This window comes from Bombyx mandarina, chromosome 01, assembly GCF_030267445.1.
Source record: "Bombyx mandarina strain Sakado chromosome 01, ASM3026744v2".
In the NCBI taxonomy this organism is placed as follows: Eukaryota; Metazoa; Arthropoda; class Insecta; order Lepidoptera; family Bombycidae; genus Bombyx; species Bombyx mandarina.
Genome location: NC_143208.1, coordinates 18081746 through 18100438, shown reverse-complemented (window position 1 = coordinate 18100438; position 18693 = coordinate 18081746). Strand labels below are relative to the sequence as shown.

The window sequence follows — 18693 nt, the reverse complement described above, 5'->3', positions numbered from 1 at the left end:
ATGATAAACAACAACAAAAAAAAGATGTCAACATTAAAGAAGTTCGAATCTTGTACCTTACACGGTTTATGAATAAATGTATCAGACCCATAATTCGTTCGAAGCGTGGACAGTCGGAAAGTTTTTTTAGAACGCTTGTTTATACGAACTGCACTTGAAAGAGAGTTTCGTGTGGGGATAACTGAATTCAATCTGATTATCAATTAATTTATATTGTTGTATTAAAACATTTGATCCAGATAATCCTACGATCGCCCAGAGTTATGTTCTTCGTTTATTCTTTTCGAAGTATTTAATTATTATTATTATTTTATTGTTTAGATGGGTGGACGAGCTCACAGCCCACCTGGTGTTAAGTGTTTACTGGAGCCCATAGACATCTACAACGTAAATGCGCCACCCACCTTGAGATATAAGTTCTAAGGTCTCAAGTATAGTTACAACGGCTACCCCACCCTTCAAATCGAAACGCATTACTGCTTCACGGCAGAAACAAGCAGGGCGGTGGTACCTACCCGCGCGGACTCACAAGAGGTCCTACCACCAGTGATAAATTATTCTGTGAAATTAATTTGTTTCTGTCTATATTCGTTTCTGACAACCACACGTTGCATAGCCTATCGGCGAGCATCACATAAAGTATAACGTTATATTACCTTTTCAATATTTCCTAAAGCATTTTAATTGAAATGTATTTGTTAGTGCTAAGTTAGCGTGCTATGGACATGTGATGCGTAGAGAGAAGATGCATACTAGGAGCAGGCTGAGGAACCCCGGTAACCGTACTCGTCGAACTCGACAAAGAGGTCGTCGTGCAACCTAACCCATGCATCAGCCCGCTAAGTTTCTCGCTGGATCTTCTCAGTGGGTCGCGATTCCGATCCGGTAGTAGATTCATTCGCGAAGCAATTGCTCTTGAGTTGTTAGGTCTCCTTCGGAGGCGCTCGGGCAGTTGTTAGCAAATCCCACCCCTCTTGGCTGAGCCTTTGCTCGCCCACATGTCCTGGTGAAGCTGGAAAGGCCTCCGGGCCACCAGTAATCTTTCAATCATAAAAAAAAAGAAGATGCATGTGACTATAACAGGAGATGTATGGAAATGGTAGTGCAAGGTAGAGGGGGAATAGGTCGATCAAAGAAGAGATGGATGGATTGTGTCAATTACGATATGAGAGGGAGAGAGGAGTGAGTGTTGAGATGACGGCTGATAGAAGAGAATGGAAGAGAAAAAATTGCTGTGCCGACTCCACCTAGTGGGATAAGGTGGAGAAAAGAAGAAGTATTTGTTATTGCTATCAAGTAGACTTTTGCGGGTGGTTTTAAATCTACATGACTGTAATTCCGTATGTCAATCTATTCTATACTTTCGCTTTAAGTTTATGAATAAATTAAATGTTTAATCAATGAACGAGTATACAAAGTTTTTACTTTCGAACAGACAATGTGTTGAGCGTGAGTGATATGAATAACACGTTTTAAAATTAGATTCGCGTTGTAGTTTAACCATTATTTGATTCATTTTGACTATTTGACTGTTTGTTGTGCTCACTGTAAATGTACATATTATATTTCAACTACGTACTTTTAAGTGTTTTTATTTATTTATTTTGCACGTTTTTTTTTGTATAATCAATGAAATGGTAAATATCAAATTTGGAGAATAGCATTTAACTAAAACTGCTATTATCAGTTTCATCAATGATGAATAACTATTATTACGATAATTCTCCACAACGTAGAGCGTGTAATGATCTCTCGAAACGTTTCCTGGTACATGAAGATTTGTAAGAATATTTCTCAGAGCAGTGTCTCGAGTCGAAGTTACTAGACGACCCTGTATGTTCATTTAAAGTTGAGAAGATATAAAAAAAAAACAAAAAAAAAACGTGTGGCACTCGGGAACTGCCGCGGTAAGCATAGCATTTTTTATCAACTTATACAATTATAATTAGACAATGATAATTTAATATTAAAACAATAATAAAACAAGATCACGTTATATTAAACATCAATAAAAGCAAAACCTTAACTGTCCCCTTCATTCTCATAAGCTAGACCGCGCGAGAGAGAGATGGGCAGACTTTTCATGATGCGCATGCAGTGTGATGTCACGCCACGCGCTTATTCACAAACACTACACAAGCGCAACGTGTGAAAGTGTTGAACGCGAGCTACATGGTAGGCGGAGTGAGCGGTGTAAGGTTTTTTTCGTTACGGAATTTCATGATTCGGTCGCCGCGCTCAAGGCCCGCGATAAAATCTATGCAATAGCTTAAAAATACAAATATTTCTAAGATAGCCATTTCCCAAGCAAAACTATTGCTAGTGAAAAAACGTGAACATTTTTCAAAATAAGCTTAAACATATGTCGTTTGTATTTCGACATACCAAACCATAAGGTGAAAGCAGAGAGGGGAAGACGTTAGTTGTTTTTAAATTAATTTACATTGCTAAGTAGGAGTATATTACTCACTAGCTTTCTTTTTCGGAAACGATTCAGATATAACCTGTAGATTTTCCATAAGTAGCAAATTGTAGACGAAAACGTTACAGTGTATATAAAATTAATTGTTTAATAAGCTCTTTGTAGCGAACGAGTTGGCGATCAATTAATTCATAATTTAATTAAGATAATGTACCGTGATTTCGCCAATGAAATTTTCGTGCATATGATGTTGTTCAATGTTGTTCCATTAATTATTTCGCTGTTTTCATCTCTTTGTCAAATTATTTCGGGGCATTGTTTTCGATGCTACAGTGGTTTATTTGATATTGCGTTCAATTAATTTAAGCCAATCCCAAATGACCAATCAAATTATTTTCAAAAATATAAATCTACGCATTATGGATGGAAAACTTTCATCGTAAACTTCAAACGATTGTGTTACGGCATCGTGACCTATTGTAAAGATAGTTTTAAAATAAAATGCTGGTGGTAGGACCTCTTGAGTCCGCACGGGTAGGGATACCACCGCCCTGCCTATTTCTACCGTGAAGCAGTAATGCGTTTCTGTTTGAAGAGCGGGGCAGCCGTTCTACTGTACTTTAGACCTTATCACTCATATCTCGAGGTGGGAGGCGGCATTTACGTTGTGAGTAACGTACGTACAAAAAAATGATTTTTTGTTAAATATTTACAAATGGGTATGGTATATGGTATCCAATGCTAACAATAACGACAATTCGATTATATGAGAACGTATATTTATATGTTTTTAACGAATCAAATTAATTATTTTCCAGACACGCCGGAGACTGTAAATAAATATAATCAATGTAATACGTTTTATTTGTATTTCTTTTTTGCTACCTCATCGCCCTTAGTTTCGAATAGCTATTCTTGCTTCGCCCTAACTGGTCTAAGAGAATTTTGCTAAGTAATGCATCGTTGAATCTACTACCGGATCGAAATCGTGACTCACTGAGAAGATTTGGCAAGAAACTTAGTGAACTATTGAGTTAATTAACGATGCCTAATTAAGATTTTTAATAACTATCTTCGACTGGTTCCTGACTGTTTTAAACCATAGCAATATTTTGACATTATTCAATCCCATAAAGTAATTTTCCTGCGCACGAATTGAATTAGAAGCCAAAATAAATAGTTAAACGTAAATACGAGTGGAAAATCGAATTTCAAGGCGAATCATCCCAACAAAACCCATATGGAATAAAACAAAGGAAATTCTTTTTTTTTTATTGCTTAGATGTGTGGACGAGCTCACAGCCCACCTGGTGTTAAGTGGTTACTGGAGCCCATAGACATCTACAATGTAAATGCGCCAGCCACTTTGAGATATAAGTTCTAAGGTCTCCGTATAGTTACAACGGCTACCCCACCCTTCAAACCGAAACGCATTACTGCTTCACGGCAGAAATAGGCGGTGTGGTGGTACCTACCCGTGCGGACTCACAAGGGGTCCTACCACCAGTGATCTTTAACAGAATCTATATATTAATACGTGAAGCAAAAACTCTGTATCCCTTTTTACGAAAATTGCGCGGACGGAAGAATATGAAATTTTCCACACTTATAGAGAATATAGAGAAGAAGTGCACAATGCTAATATATTTTTAAAATAATGCATAAAAGATACATTGAATCAATAAAGAAAACATTACACACACTACATACCATCTGACGCACATACGCATGCATACTATTTATTGTTAAACTTTTGTTCTTGACGTCTGTTGTCAAATTGAGATTAAATATTGTTTGTCTTTGTTAATATTTTATATAGTGTAGTCTTCGTGAAATTTGTGATTATAGAAGTATAAAATACAATCATAATAATGTACAAACTTACAATTCCAATTAATTATAGTCGAATTTCGACTACTGCGGGACCTCTAGTACAAATAAAACACCGAACCTACAATACGGGCATACGGTAAAACGTTTTTTTATATTTTTTTTAAACGGTTACGCAATAAATTCGGCTCTTCGGTAGTGCTAAGCGAAAGTGGGTGTGAATTTACGATCCGGCCACACGGGACGCGATTACCGCTAGTACGTTTAACGATCGTTTTAATGTGTTATGGTTTCGATAATCGTACGTTTGATTTCTAACAAGCATAATACATACGATTTCTAATGTTTCCCGTACTAAGAGTGACTAGTCTTCATTCAAACTAAGATTTGAAAAGCATCGTAAGCCGTGAACCGCAGTTCTGTTTTGCCCAAGTATTATTGATATCCACGAGTGACGCTGTCCAGTTTGGCGATAGCTCATCTATACTAATATTATAAAGCTGAAGAGTTTGTTTGAACGCGCAAATCTCAGGAATTACTGGTCCGATTTGAAAAATTATTTCAGTGTCAGATAACCCATTTATTGAGGAAGGCTATAGGCTATATAACATCACGGTAAGGCCAATACAAGTGGAGCACCTATAAAGAATGTCTCAAAATAGGGGTTTAAAAAGCTCCTTAACATTCTATAATTCAAAAATATTTTCACTTTCTACGTAATGAAGTGGGCGTAAAATTTAGCGTTGTGCCAAAGTAACCACTCCGCGCGGACGAAGTCGCGGGCAAAAGCTAGTTATTTATAAATGTATTTTATTTTATTCCTTCGAAATTACTTTGCACTAACATAGATGAGCTGATTAAATGGTGGATGTTAATACACAGTCTAGAAGCTATGTAAAATAAGACTGGGGTCACAAGTGATCATCTTTAATATCTGGTTTGAAGCGTTTTTGTTCCGAACGCTATGTGTAAACAAGACCTAAGCCATCGCTTACGCTACGTTGTATGTGCGTGAAAACGTGATCAGTTCATTCACACGAGTGCCACAGAACAATGGTAACACAATAGGTACGTTAGCTCATTGAATCGTGGACCTGTCGCAGAATTAAAGGAATTCAACTTAATTTTTGTTTCTAACTTGTCAAACTGTTCGATTGACTTGTACATGATAAAATTTTACACAGATGAATTATCGTAACAAGGACTCAAATATATTTTTATTAAATTTAATTTGTAAAAATAATAATATTCGCATTAAAACAGTTAACCATATGCGAATTATAATTACGAAGAATAGTACGGACTTAAAAAGCTCTTATGAAAGATTTAAGTGAATAATATTATATTATGATGCCGTCATAAGTGCATCGCTTTGAACAATCAGCGAAATCATGAATTAAAGTCAATTTATACTTAAAAAACGTAAACCACATAAAAACGTAGAATTGTATAACTGTCTCAAATAAAACTGTAATCATTAGATAAAGATAACCGATGTTGCAACGGCTGATTTCGCAAAAGGTCGCGGGCGGCATGCGGTTCGTTCCTGCCTTTAACATACATTTTAGACAGCTACTAAAATACCATTATAAGCTTTATCATAAGAGGCATTGGATAAAAAATGCACTGTCTCACATTTATATGTTTAAAACAGAGCAAAGGAATCGAATAATTAAAAGATTTTACGAAGATAGATGCAGTAAAGTATTACTCTGAGATTTTTCGGGGGTAAGCTTCAAATAGGTAATATGTTGTTGCCTTATATTAAATTTAGTATTCATTTACTATTGACCATCGTTTTAGACATATTTCTTCTGTGCGTGTGTTAGTCACTGAACTCCTCCTAAACGGCTGGACCGATTTCAATGTTTTTTTTTATATGCATTTGGGTGGCACCCTGGTTGTTTTAGATTCACAAATCAGCCCGGCAGATGGCGCTGCAGTTGGTATCTAGGTTATTTATCTATACTACAACTAAAGGGCTGGATCGACTTGAACGAATTTTTGCAGGACAACATCTGTCGGGTCCGCTAGTTTAATTTTATAGTTTTACTGACTGACCCGATGGACATCGTCCTTTCCAAATTTCGAAATTTGTGCTTTACGTATTTATTATAGAACTCTTTTTCGCACAAGCAAAAGACTAAATTGGTGTTTTGGTGCGGGCTGTACGGGCCGGTTGCTGATATAAAGGAAACTTGTGATTTGTGCTGCAATACGGTTTATTTGTATGTTTATACACTTGATATTTTATTAATATGATAAACACGTCCGCTTGCGGTGAAAAGTAAAAAAGGAAGAGACTGGCATCAACAATGTTGCCAGTCATGTAATTTTATTTTCCACACTAAAATGTTGGAGTTGCCAACAATCGGAGTGATTCGAATATTAAAAATTCAAATCGGTCCAGCTGTTTCCAGTTGATGCCCATACGAACGATATCTTCTTGCGGTTTAAGTGCGAAGATCTTTAAGCTTGTCAGAATGTTTTGTCAAGAGTTATTCCTAGCCTCCAGTTTGCCGGTAGTGTTGCAGACAGCGCGCCGGCACCGGCAGCTATTAATGTTCATTCTCGAGCTTAGGGCACACAATAGATCGTAACTCTTCTCAATTAAAGTTCACGGCGTTCTATTTCGAGTCAGAATTATGTGATGTTATTAATAGAAATTGTTTCATATTATCATTGACTTTTGTGGTTGTTAAAGGTTACTAGACGTTCCCTACAAATTTCACAGACGCTAATTTAATAAATGATGACCACGGCTGCTTTGCTAAGAGTGCAAACGACTACGAAGAAGAATTTAATGAATTAAAAAGAATGAAACAAGTTGCATTTTCCCGGGATAAAGAATTGCCTTCGTTACCTTGTAGCCCGTAAACTATCAATCCAATTATGGCGGTTACTATGACAACTTTGCTACATGTATGCGTTGGTATTATTCTGAATAGGATTTACGTAAACTCTGTTCTTAGTTTGCTCCTACATCGTAAAAGGAATATCTTTTCTAAATTTAAAATGTCTTCTCTGAATTTAAAAATATTATTCTAGTTTTTTTACTGGTTGATTAGTGAACGCATTCATGGCTTAGCTGGTGTTTAGTGGTTTTCGGATCCCAAAGACATCAACGACTTAAATACCACCATCGACTTTGAGATATAAGTTTTTACTCTCAGTTTTATAATATAACATTTTCAAACCGAAACGCATTACTGTTTCTCACAGAAATGTACAAGTTAGTGGTACCTACCCGTGCGGGCTCACAGGACGACATAGGTAAAATATTGCAACAGTGCAAATATTGTGTATAATTCTTCTAAAAAAAGCTCTAAAACAAACACGGTTAAGTGGCGATCAACTGAAACGTTTTCAAATTACAAACTCGTGCTCGATTAGTAATTAATTACATTTAACACAACACGGCCCGTGAAACTGTCTACTCATTGAGCGAAATAAAAAGCGGATTCGTGTCTTAAATCACTGGTGGTAGAACCTCTTGTGAGTCCGCGCGGGTAGGTACCACCGCCCTGCCTATTTCTGCCGTGAAGCAGTTAATGCGTTTCGGTTTGAAGGGTGGGGCAGCCGTTGTAACTATACTTGAGACCTTACAGCTTATATCTCAAGGTGGGTGGCGCATTTACGTCGTAGATGTCTATGGGCTCCAGTAACCACTTAACACCAGGTGAGCTGTGAGCTCATCCACCCATCTAACAATAAAAAAAAAAAGAGTTACGAGTTTTGAAAGGGAGTTAGTATGAGAGCAGTGTTACACTTTGTAGTCGTACATACTGCACTGTCACGTACTGAATACGGAAATTGCTATACATAACCGCAAGTACCGAATCGCCTATTCGCTAGAATTTTATATGGGCACACTCAAATTGATAGCTGAGTAATCGATATTTGATAAACCTAGGTTATTGCGCATTTGAAAAAAAAAATCTAATTGAAACATTACATTTACGGTTTAACGGGAGCACAAATACTTACATATATGTTAGAAAGTTCATGCTTTTTTTTATGGTTTAGATGGGTGGACGAGCTAACAGCCTACCTGGTGTTAAGTGGTTACTGAAGCCCATAGATATCTACAGCGTAAATGCGCCACCCATCTTGAGATATAAGTTCTACGGTCTCAAGTATAGTTACAACGGCTACCCCACCCTTCGAACCGAAACGCATTACTGCTTCACGGTAGAAATAGGCGGGATGGTGATACCTACCCGTGAGGACTCACATTAGGCCTTACCACCAGTAATATATGTTAGAAAGTTCATAATGCGCGGACCAGCAATGTAAAGTGTAGAGGATTTACCACTCTAAGCCTTTGGGTTCTCGCGTCAGATGACAATTAACGTTTTTCATTACAGCGACATCAGAAACGAGAATGGACTGTATGGTAAAATTAGCGATTTCACCACCCACCGAAATTAAAAGGAAAAACTTCAACCAGTTATCTTTTATAGTAGCCAATGTATTTGGCAAATGTGGCAATTCGTCCGGTCACCGTCCTCGCCGAATCCGTCGCTTACGGCGAAGGGCTCGACGAGTAAATTAACCCACAGACACAGCCCACTGAGTTTCTCGCCGGATCTTCTCAGTGGGTCGCGTTTCCGATACGGTGGTAGATTCTGCGAAGCACTGTTCTTGCTAGGGCCAGTGTTAGCAACACTTCCGGGTTGAGTCTCGAGAGCTCAACTACTACTACACCCTAGGGTTATGCGGAAATAGCCTCTCAAGGTTATCAGCATAGGTAGAAAAAAAAAGGATTTCTAAGCAGACATCCTCAAGAGCTATGAGAGAGAAACAAAGATGCTATGGTTATACATTATTGTACGGTGTTTGAATACGTACGAATCGGATCTGGGGTAAAATTAGCATGCGCGATGTTGCACATAGGTCCTGGAGCATTGTTTGACCTGTTCGGATCAAGTTAAAGGTTGACCTAGTTTACTTATAAGACACGACACGGCAGTTCTCTAAGTACGTTCTCACCGACGCCCTAAATGAATTGGCATCATTGCACAGGATTTAAAAGCAAAAAAATATAAATAGTTTTGCAAACGCAGTGCGCATTTCCAGTACTTCTTCTGAAGCAATATCCATAACTGTATTCGAATATATATGCATAAACAGGTCGCGGCATTCCGAACAAATAGAAGCAATTTCCTTTAGAATCCTACCTACAGAAATCCTTCAACTTTAATAACGGAACGCTTCCAATTTAGTCGGAAGCTTTTATTCACGTGAAACATCCCATTTTATTACTATTCCTTAGTTTCTATAAGAGAAATGTATTTTATTCGAGGGAAAATATAAATTTTACATCTCGGTAAGATTCGACTTGTTTTTTGTAATAATAATAATAATATGTATTTTAACAAAAATACTCTTACAATTTCTAGCCTTGCGTTGTTTACAGTCATTAACGGGCGTCTGGTGTAGTGGTAAGTGACATGGTCACTACACAAGGGGGTTGCGGGTTCGAATCCCTCCAAGGGAAGATATTTGTATGATAAATATAAATGTCTTTTCCAGGGTTATGGATGTATATTAAAATATATGTATGTGTATAATAAAAATCTTACATTTATTTCCGTTATCTGGTACCTGTAACACAAGTTCTTTATGAACTTATCACGGGACCAGTTAACGTGGCGTGATTGTTAGTAAATATTTATTTATTTTATTATAATATATTATTTGCGTCCGTATATATTAGTTCAGTTGTCCGCGACCACGAAAACTGTGGAGTTATTCGAAACGCCGCAAATAATATAATGACAAGTCGACAACGCGAGATGAAGCGATAAAACTAGTTTTAATTACATCTACGACTCGCGAAAACCGAAGTGAATACTACAAACAAACTGTCCTGAGTTTAAAAAGTTTAAATAGTTCGTCTACATTGTTGTTGATGTTTCAAAGTCACGGTGCGTTTCATCTTAAAAAGTCAACGAACCATGAACATTTTTATTAACTGTAAACTTTTTGATGGGAACATTTTCAGATAAAATTTTGATGAAAATTTTTAGTAGCGCAACCCCGTGCTATAATACTTATAAAGAATGTTGTTTGTTACGTTGCGTCGCCTTCTCGACTCGTTGCTCTGAACTATTTTGAAAGAAAACAGTCTTCTTTTGTATTTGTAAATGACATATTTCAATTTAATAACATTTCTGTTCCTGTACCATGAAATTCTTATAGGAGTTATGTATGACATTTCATTTCTTTAGGAGTTCTTTTATTCTTTCACACCATCTTGAGTTTCATGATCAATACTATACTAATATTATAGGGCTGAAGAGTTTGTTTGTTTGAACGCGCTAATCTCAGAAACTACTGGTTCGATTTGAAAAAATATTTGTGTTAGATAGGAATTTATATTGAGGAAGGCTATAGGCTATAACATCACGCTAAGATAAGAGCACCAATAAAGAATGTTTCCAAATCGGGGTTTAAAAAGTTCCTCAGCATTCTATAATTAAAAAATATTTTCTTTCTACGTAAATGAAGTGGGGGGTAAAATTTAGCGTTATGCCAAAGCACCTATTCCACGCGGACCGAGTCGCGGGCAAAAGCTATATTTTACTATTTCCACTTTAAATCCAATTTAAAATCAAGCTTAAAATATACCTACACTCATTCGAGTTCTTAAAATAGCATCAATCACCATATCTTGAACACGTTCGTTATTTAATGTGCCGTATAAATATTTGTTCTTTCACTCACTCAATTTTCAGTTTCACGAAAAAGACAACAACACTATGCAACACATCGCCTGCGCTTAATTCGTCGTTACTGTTATTTATATATATTGAGAATTTAACGTTTATAGCTTAGTTAGAGAGGTGTTTTGTTTTTTTTTTGCATTTTGTATGTGGAAGTTATTCAATGAAATAGATTAGGTATATCATTCGTTTATTTCTTTGTTAAATCAATTTTAATTTCAATACTATTAAAAAAGAGATTGTGAATGAAATAAAACTTGTTAGTTATTAACTTGTGTTCCAATTGAATAAAAACAATACGAAATGCAGACGTACAATAAGAATAATGTGTGCGAACAACCACAAATCTATTTCCTTAACGTCATACTACATTGTAAGCCGGCGATTTATTCCAATCGAACGTACTCTGAAGCGTTAATTATTGAAACAGTTCCCGAACAACGGACAAGTCGAAAGGAGTTAGTTACACGGCGCTCCAGGCGGATTTACTGGAAATAGACTATTTAGACTGAATGGAAAATCGGATTTCGTCGTAACTGGAAATTCAATTTTTCGTTCCAGTCACAATAGCTTGAAGTCATTTGTTTTAAACAGATTTCGTTTAAAGCTCCGACAAATAAAATTCCATTTTTTTTATACTTTTTTAAATATTGTTTCATTCTCACATTTGGTTGGTGGTTCAGTGACGTGTATGAATGATCATATTATTTAAAATATAGTATCTATCTATTGATAGAATAAGTTCATTTGAAATAAATAGTACCGGTATCGAGGACTGCATAATAAAATCTTATGTAAGACTAGCAGCCCGCTCCGGCTCCGCTCGGGTCTTTAACAAAAATTTCAACGATATTTGACGTTTTATATTTTTAAATAAAATAACACTTATTGCGGCATAACTATAATAGTTATACATATGCTGTCGCGACACTTTTTGTAAATAATAATGTGTTCTACAAAGTCGTAGTACATTATTTTATTCTATCATCAATAGTTTTCGCAGGTCACGTGATGTGAAGAATATTTTAGGAAATTTTTTTACACCTTTGGTTACATTTTTGGAGTTTTAGCTAGGATCCCAAATTTTTTTAAAAAAATATGCCTATGTCACTCGGGAATGTGTAGTGTAGCTTCCAAACAGTGAAAGAATTTTCAAATCGGTTCAGTAGTTTCAGAGCCTATTTAATACAAACAAACAAACAAATCTTTCCTCTTTATAATATTAGTATAGATTAGACATAACGACGCCCTGTATATATGTTCATTTAATATATTCACATGTTCAAAATCGAGCATAAAATTCAACTAAAACGCTCACTAGTATAATACATTTCAGCTATATTTAAATTACTTAATACTTATATTAAATTAAATTCATTATCAAATATTGAATTAATCTTTAAGAAAAACTTTATTTCGTACTAGCGACCCGCCCTCGCTTCGCTTCGGAAACGTTAAATTGGTATTGTGGGATATCCATAACAGATAGACATATACTATCGCGGAATTTTCTGTAGACCTTTTCAATGTGTACAATACTTAGTACATTATTATATTTTGATATATCTCGTAGGGTTCAACCTGCGTTTGCAATGTGAGCGGAAAAATTTTAATTATTTACGACATCACACTAGAAAACTCAAAAATAACAGATTTCTCCACTATTTTTAATGGATGTTATTTTACATATAAACCTACCTCTTCAATCACTCTATCTATAAAAAAACCGCATCATAATCCGTTGCGTAGTTTTAAAGATTTAAGCATACATCGGGATATAGGGACAGAGAAAGCGACTTTGTTTTATACTATGTAGTGATGTGTTCTTTCAGCATTGGATAGTGGACGGGGTAAGCTTACAGATTAAAAGTTCTGAGCGTTTTAATGAAACGTCGGATGAGTCTTACCTGATTTACCTTTGTACTGCAAGCTCATTCGATGACGTCAAATGACAAAGCACAAATGATGTTACACATCATACGATATCAGACGATGAACCATACGATTCCAATATTATATGTTTTTTTTTTTAAAAGTAATAGTAATGTTGTATTCTAATCATTTATGAACATTTTTGGGACTTCAAGTCCATATTTGTATTTTTTAGTACGAGTAATTACGTATTTATTATTCTCTCATTTAAGCTACGATGAAAACGAGAATTTACTTTACGAAAAAAGCTTCTGTACAATTATTTGAAATAGATTTTTTGGCGTTTTAGTACTCAATGCACTTTTTTATTTATTTATTGCTTAGATGGGTGGACGAGCTCACAGCCCACCTGGTGTTAAGTGGTTACTGGAGCCCATAGACATCTACAACGTAAATGCGCCACCCACCTTGAGATATAAGTTCTAAGGGTCTCAGTATAGTTACAACGGCTGCCCCACCCTTCAAACCGAAACGCATTACTGCTTCACGGCAGAAATAGGCAGGGTGTTGGTACCTATCCGCGCGGACTCACAAGAGGTCCTACCACCAGTAATTACGCAAATTACAATTTTGCGGGTTTGATTTTTATTACACGATGTTATTCCTTCACCGTGGAAGTCAATCGTGAACATTTGTTGAGTAAGTATTTCATTAGAAAAATTGGTACCCGCCTGAGATTCCAACACCGGTGCATCGTTTCAACACGAATGCACCGGATGTCTTATCGCTTAGGCCACGACGACTTCTTAGGCCACGACACATTGAGAAACTTATCATGGTACTACGTTACGAACTTAATTTTATTCCCAAACATAAGTAATGTACTGAAATTCATCCTTTTTTTATCCTAACGTAGAATCGTATTTTATTTGCTCTGAAATAAGTAGTAACAAAAGCATTCGAAATATAGCGTTAGCTGCCGCGTGCTGAACTCACATGTAAAATTGTATACCTAGTATATTTACCAATTCATGTTCTCTACATGATGCTTGTAAATAATTGAATGATGTATTTTTAATATGAAAAATCGATTTAATTTTTATTTCATATAATTTAGATAAGCCTAAGCGAGAGAAACCGGTGTCGAATAATAAAACTAGATAATAATAAGTGTATTAAAAATGTAACTTAAATTAGATTGTTAATAAAGGCTTATCTTATCTTAAGCGAGAAAAAAAGAAAATGGAACTTACCTTAAAACGACTTAAATAATCGTGTTGGCGTGTGATGTCTGTCGCCATGATTAACACTTTTAAATGTATCTTCAACTCTTCTTGGAGATCTGGTCTTTCTTCCAAGAGACCGCTCTCGATGATGCAACTAAGAGCGGCACGCCAATGATGGCTTTCCAATACGGAAAAGTTCTGTTGGAATACACAAAACATTCTTTAAATGAACTTTTTTAAATATTATTGAGTAATAATCAAATTTAGTTGCCTGAATAAGCGGTAACATGCGTGCAAAGTCACTTCTTGTGGTGGACAAACAGACAGTTTTCACCACTTAGGTATATTTTAAGCGGTAAATAAAAAAAATCAGACTTAGTTTAATATTTTAAAAAAAATCAAGTATGTAGAAAGCGTTTTATTATTGTTAAATATCTTTATTCTTATGATGTAATGATATTATCAGATCTTTTTGGTTATACGCGGAACAGTTGATAGTCTGATAATTCTAAAGTTACCCTACTGTTTGAGAAAGTCAATTATCGAACTATTTAAAATGATAAAATTTTTCATTAATAATTTTTTTTTTTAAATTACAAATAGAAGAATCTCTCTATCAGCGGTAGCGCGTATCAAGCTACTATGTTCAACAAACTGTAGCGTGAGCTGGTATACGACCAGTCTACTAGGGTCGGTATGGGTTTATGAGCCCGCACGACTGCTCAGCACCACGGTCTGCCGAAAACTAGTCATTCGTTCCTGTTTGTTCGGTAAAATAAGTATTATATTAGCATAATGCATATATGACTACAACCTAACGCTTTAAGTGGACCCGGTCCATCCACGCTTTCATAACCTATGCAATATGCAGTTCATCATATTCATATATGAAAATATACAAGTTAGGTTATTGAACTCGTCTTTTTTTACTCGACTTCTTTCGAACTTATCTACACTAATACGCTAAAAAGTACGTTGATATTTGAAGTCGATCAAAATTACGTCGATAGATAGCAAGCTAACATTAGCATCTAAAATTTGTATTTCTAAACGAAAGAGGATGTAGTGTGCAGACTATGCTTGAAGCGTGCAACCAAAGCTCAATCCGTTACCACCAGAGCACTATATAAAAATCTGACCTCTGATGTCCCTTCGAGTATCTGATAGGAAACAAAAAAATAGTTTAGTGTTATATGTCATGTTTTAAACTTACTAAATTTTTATTTCATACAATCTATCAAAATTGAATATCGGGGAAGAAAACCGTTTTTAATCTGATTAAGCGATTTAAAACTTTAATGAATCGAATTATAGGGATCTATTTTACTACAAGTCACACAAATATCACATTTAATGAATTCTCAGATGATTTTAGACACAACACAAATGTACCTTCAAAGGTTGGTTTGAAGGATGGTATAGCTATTATACGTATAATCGAGGCTTTAATTTCAAGACTTTTAGAGAATAGGGGTATTCAAAGTCTATGGAGTCCGTGACCACTTTATACCAGATGGACTGTAGATTCTTCTATTAACACAAATACACTCGATGTTGTATTGCATAGTAACAACAGCGGGAGTATAGTAATCGGAAGTGTTCGGTTGTAACAGGGGAAGTCCGCATATTGTATCTGCGGTCACAAGCTAATCAGCACGCAATTCGACCGTACGCCTTGCGGTAACCATAATATTATTATAGCCACTGTCATTGACATGTCAACGGTCCTATTTAGAGGAGCTAACAGAGTTCTCCTGTAAATTGTCGATTAGGGAAGCAATCAAGCCGTGGTCTGGCATCGAATTGAAAATAGATTGAGGAGCGTTAAGGTTATTAGTACTGTCAATAACAATTCAAGCTTTGCCATTTTAAATATATATATTTTTAATTCAAATTCAAATTCAAATTATCCTGTTTAATTCTATTTTATATATTCTTTTTGTTTGGATTTTTTTAATTTATTACTTAGATGAGTGGACGAGCTCACGACCCACCTGGTGTTTAGTGGTTACTGGAGCCATAGAAATCTACAACGTAAATACCGCCACCCAACTTGAGATATGAGTTCTAAAGTCTCAGTACAGTTACAACGGCTGTCACACTCTTCAAACCGAAACGCATTACTGCTTCACGGCAAAAATAGGCAGGATGGTGGTACCTACCCGTGCGGACTTACAAGAGGTCCTACCACCAGTAATTACGCAAATTATAATTTTGCGGGTTTGATTTTTATTACACGATGTTATTCCTTCACCGTGGGAATCAATCGTGAACAATTAATTGTTAAGTAAGTATTTCATTACAAAAATAGGTACCCGCCTGCGGGATTCGAACACTGGTGCATCGCTACATACGAATGCACCGGACGTTTCATCCACCGCCCGATTAGCCTCCTCATGTCTCTAGGCAAGCTGTATGAGCGTCTGCTCTACAAGCGCCTCAGAGATTTCGTCTCATCCAAGGGCATTCTCATCGATGAACAATTCGGATTCCGTACAAATCACTCATGCGTTCAACAGGTGCACCGCCTCACGGAGCACATTCTTGTGGGGCTTAATCGACCAAAACCGTTATACACGGGAGCTCTCTTCTTCGACGTCGCAAAAGCGTTCGACAAAGTCTGGCACAATGGTTTGATTTTCAAACTATTCAACATGGGCGTGCCGGATAGTCTCGTGCTCATCATACGGGACTTCTTGTCGAACCGCTCTTTTCGATATCGAGTCGAGGGAACCCGCTCCTCCCCACGACCTCTCACAGCTGGAGTCCCGCAAGGCTCTGTCCTCTCACCCCTCCTATTTAGCTTATTCGTCAACGATATTCCCCGGTCGCCGCCGACCCATTTAGCTTTATTCGCCGACGACACGACTGTTTACTATTCTAGTAGAAATAAGTCCCTAATCGCGAAGAAGCTTCAGAGCGCAGCCCTAGCCCTAGGACAGTGGTTCCGAAAATGGCGCATAGACATCAACCCAGCGAAAAGTACTGCGGTGCTATTTCAGAGGGGAAGCTCCACACGGATTTCCTCCCGGATTAGGAGGAGGAATCTCACACCCCCGATTACTCTCTTTAGACAACCCATACCCTGGGCCAGGAAGGTCAAGTACCTGGGCGTTACCCTGGATGCATCGATGACATTCCGCCCGCATATAAAATCAGTCCGTGACCGTGCCGCGTTTATTCTCGGTAGACTCTACCCCATGATCTGTAAGCGGAGTAAAATGTCCCTTCGGAACAAGGTGACACTTTACAAAACTTGCATAAGGCCCGTCATGACTTACGCGAGTGTGGTGTTCGCTCACGCGGCCCGCACACACATAGACACCCTCCAATCCCTACAATCCCGCTTTTGCAGGTTAGCTGTCGGCGCTCCGTGGTTCGTGAGGAACGTTGACCTACACGACGACCTGGGCCTCGAATCAATTCGGAAATACATGAAGTCAGCGTCGGAACGATACTTCGATAAGGCTATGCGTCATGATAATCGCCTTATCGTTGCCGCTGCTGACTACTCTCCGAATCCTGATCATGCAGGAGCCAGTCACCGTCGACGCCCTAGACACGTCCTTACGGATCCATCAGATCCAATAACCTTTGCATTAGAGGCCTTCAGCTCTAATACTAGGGGCAGGCTTAGGGACCCCGGTAACCGTACTCGTCGAACTCGACAAAGAGGTCGACGTGCAACCTAACCCATGCATCAGCCCGCTGAGTTTCTCGCCGGATCTTCTCAGCGGGTCGCGATTCCGATCCGGTAGTAGATTCATTCGCGAAACAATTGCTCTTGAGTTGTTAGGTCTCCTTCGGAGGCGCTCGGGCAGTTGTTAGCAAATCCCACCCCTCTTGGCTGAGCCTTTGCTCGCCCACCTGTCCTGGTGAAACTGGAAAGGCCTTCGGGCCACCAGTAAACTTTCAATCATAAAAAAAACGTTTCATCCACGCCGACGGCCACGACGACGATAAAATTGGAGTTCGAGAGTTCAAAATATTATTTGATATATTCTACATCTGATATTCTAAATAAATGGAATACTTTCCTCTAACAAACACGAGGCAGCTTGGTAATCTTTAGAGTTTAGAAAGCTTTTAAGTAAGAAGCTCAAATTTTTAATTAGTTCTTAACTAAAAGCGCTTTAAGGTTCCAAGTAAAACGCGCTAGGTTATTTCCTCTTTAGACAGGATCTTTCAAATTTACTGAGATGTAAAACTAAGCTTTAAGTGTGCTTTAAAACTGTCTTGGTAATTTTTTTATTGCTGAAATGATTTGTAGGAAATCTCTGTAGTAAGGATGAACTCTGCTCCAACGGTGGGTGGCGCGATGGTTAAGTGGAGATAACCACCCTTAGGGACCATCTTGAATAATTTCTTCCACACCCGCCCCTTCTCGGCGTCATAGGAAAATAATAGTATTTTTTTTAATTCACTTTTTCCAATATGTTTTAAAAGATTTTAATAAATACTTTATAATAAAAATAAACTTATAAGATCAATATTTTGTGCATAAGAACTTTTATTTTCCCTCAGTTGCAGTGATTAATCCTTTTTTTAGTTAGCGTATTGAACTAATGTTCACGATTGCCTTCCACGGTGAAGGAATAACATCGTGCAATAAAAA

The 18693-nt window shown here is 37.2% G+C and overlaps 1 protein-coding gene across 5 annotated transcripts in view; it reads right to left on the bottom strand.

The window, feature by feature from the left end:
• The window catches only part of LOC114252729 (uncharacterized), a 162915-nt gene that overhangs the window by 36696 nt on the left and 107526 nt on the right, over window positions 1–18693 (bottom strand). For 4 of the 5 annotated variants that reach the window (XM_028187322.2, XM_089731518.1, XM_028187325.2 and 1 more), the window contains exons 9-10: window positions 15218–15238; window positions 14106–14276 (exon numbers count right to left, since the gene is read on the bottom strand). In XM_028187322.2, the coding sequence (XP_028043123.2) occupies window positions 14106–14276; window positions 15218–15238 (192 nt within the window). The remainder of the gene's footprint in view (window positions 1–14105; window positions 14277–15217; window positions 15239–18693) is intronic. The other variant, XM_089731522.1, reaches the window with a different exon arrangement.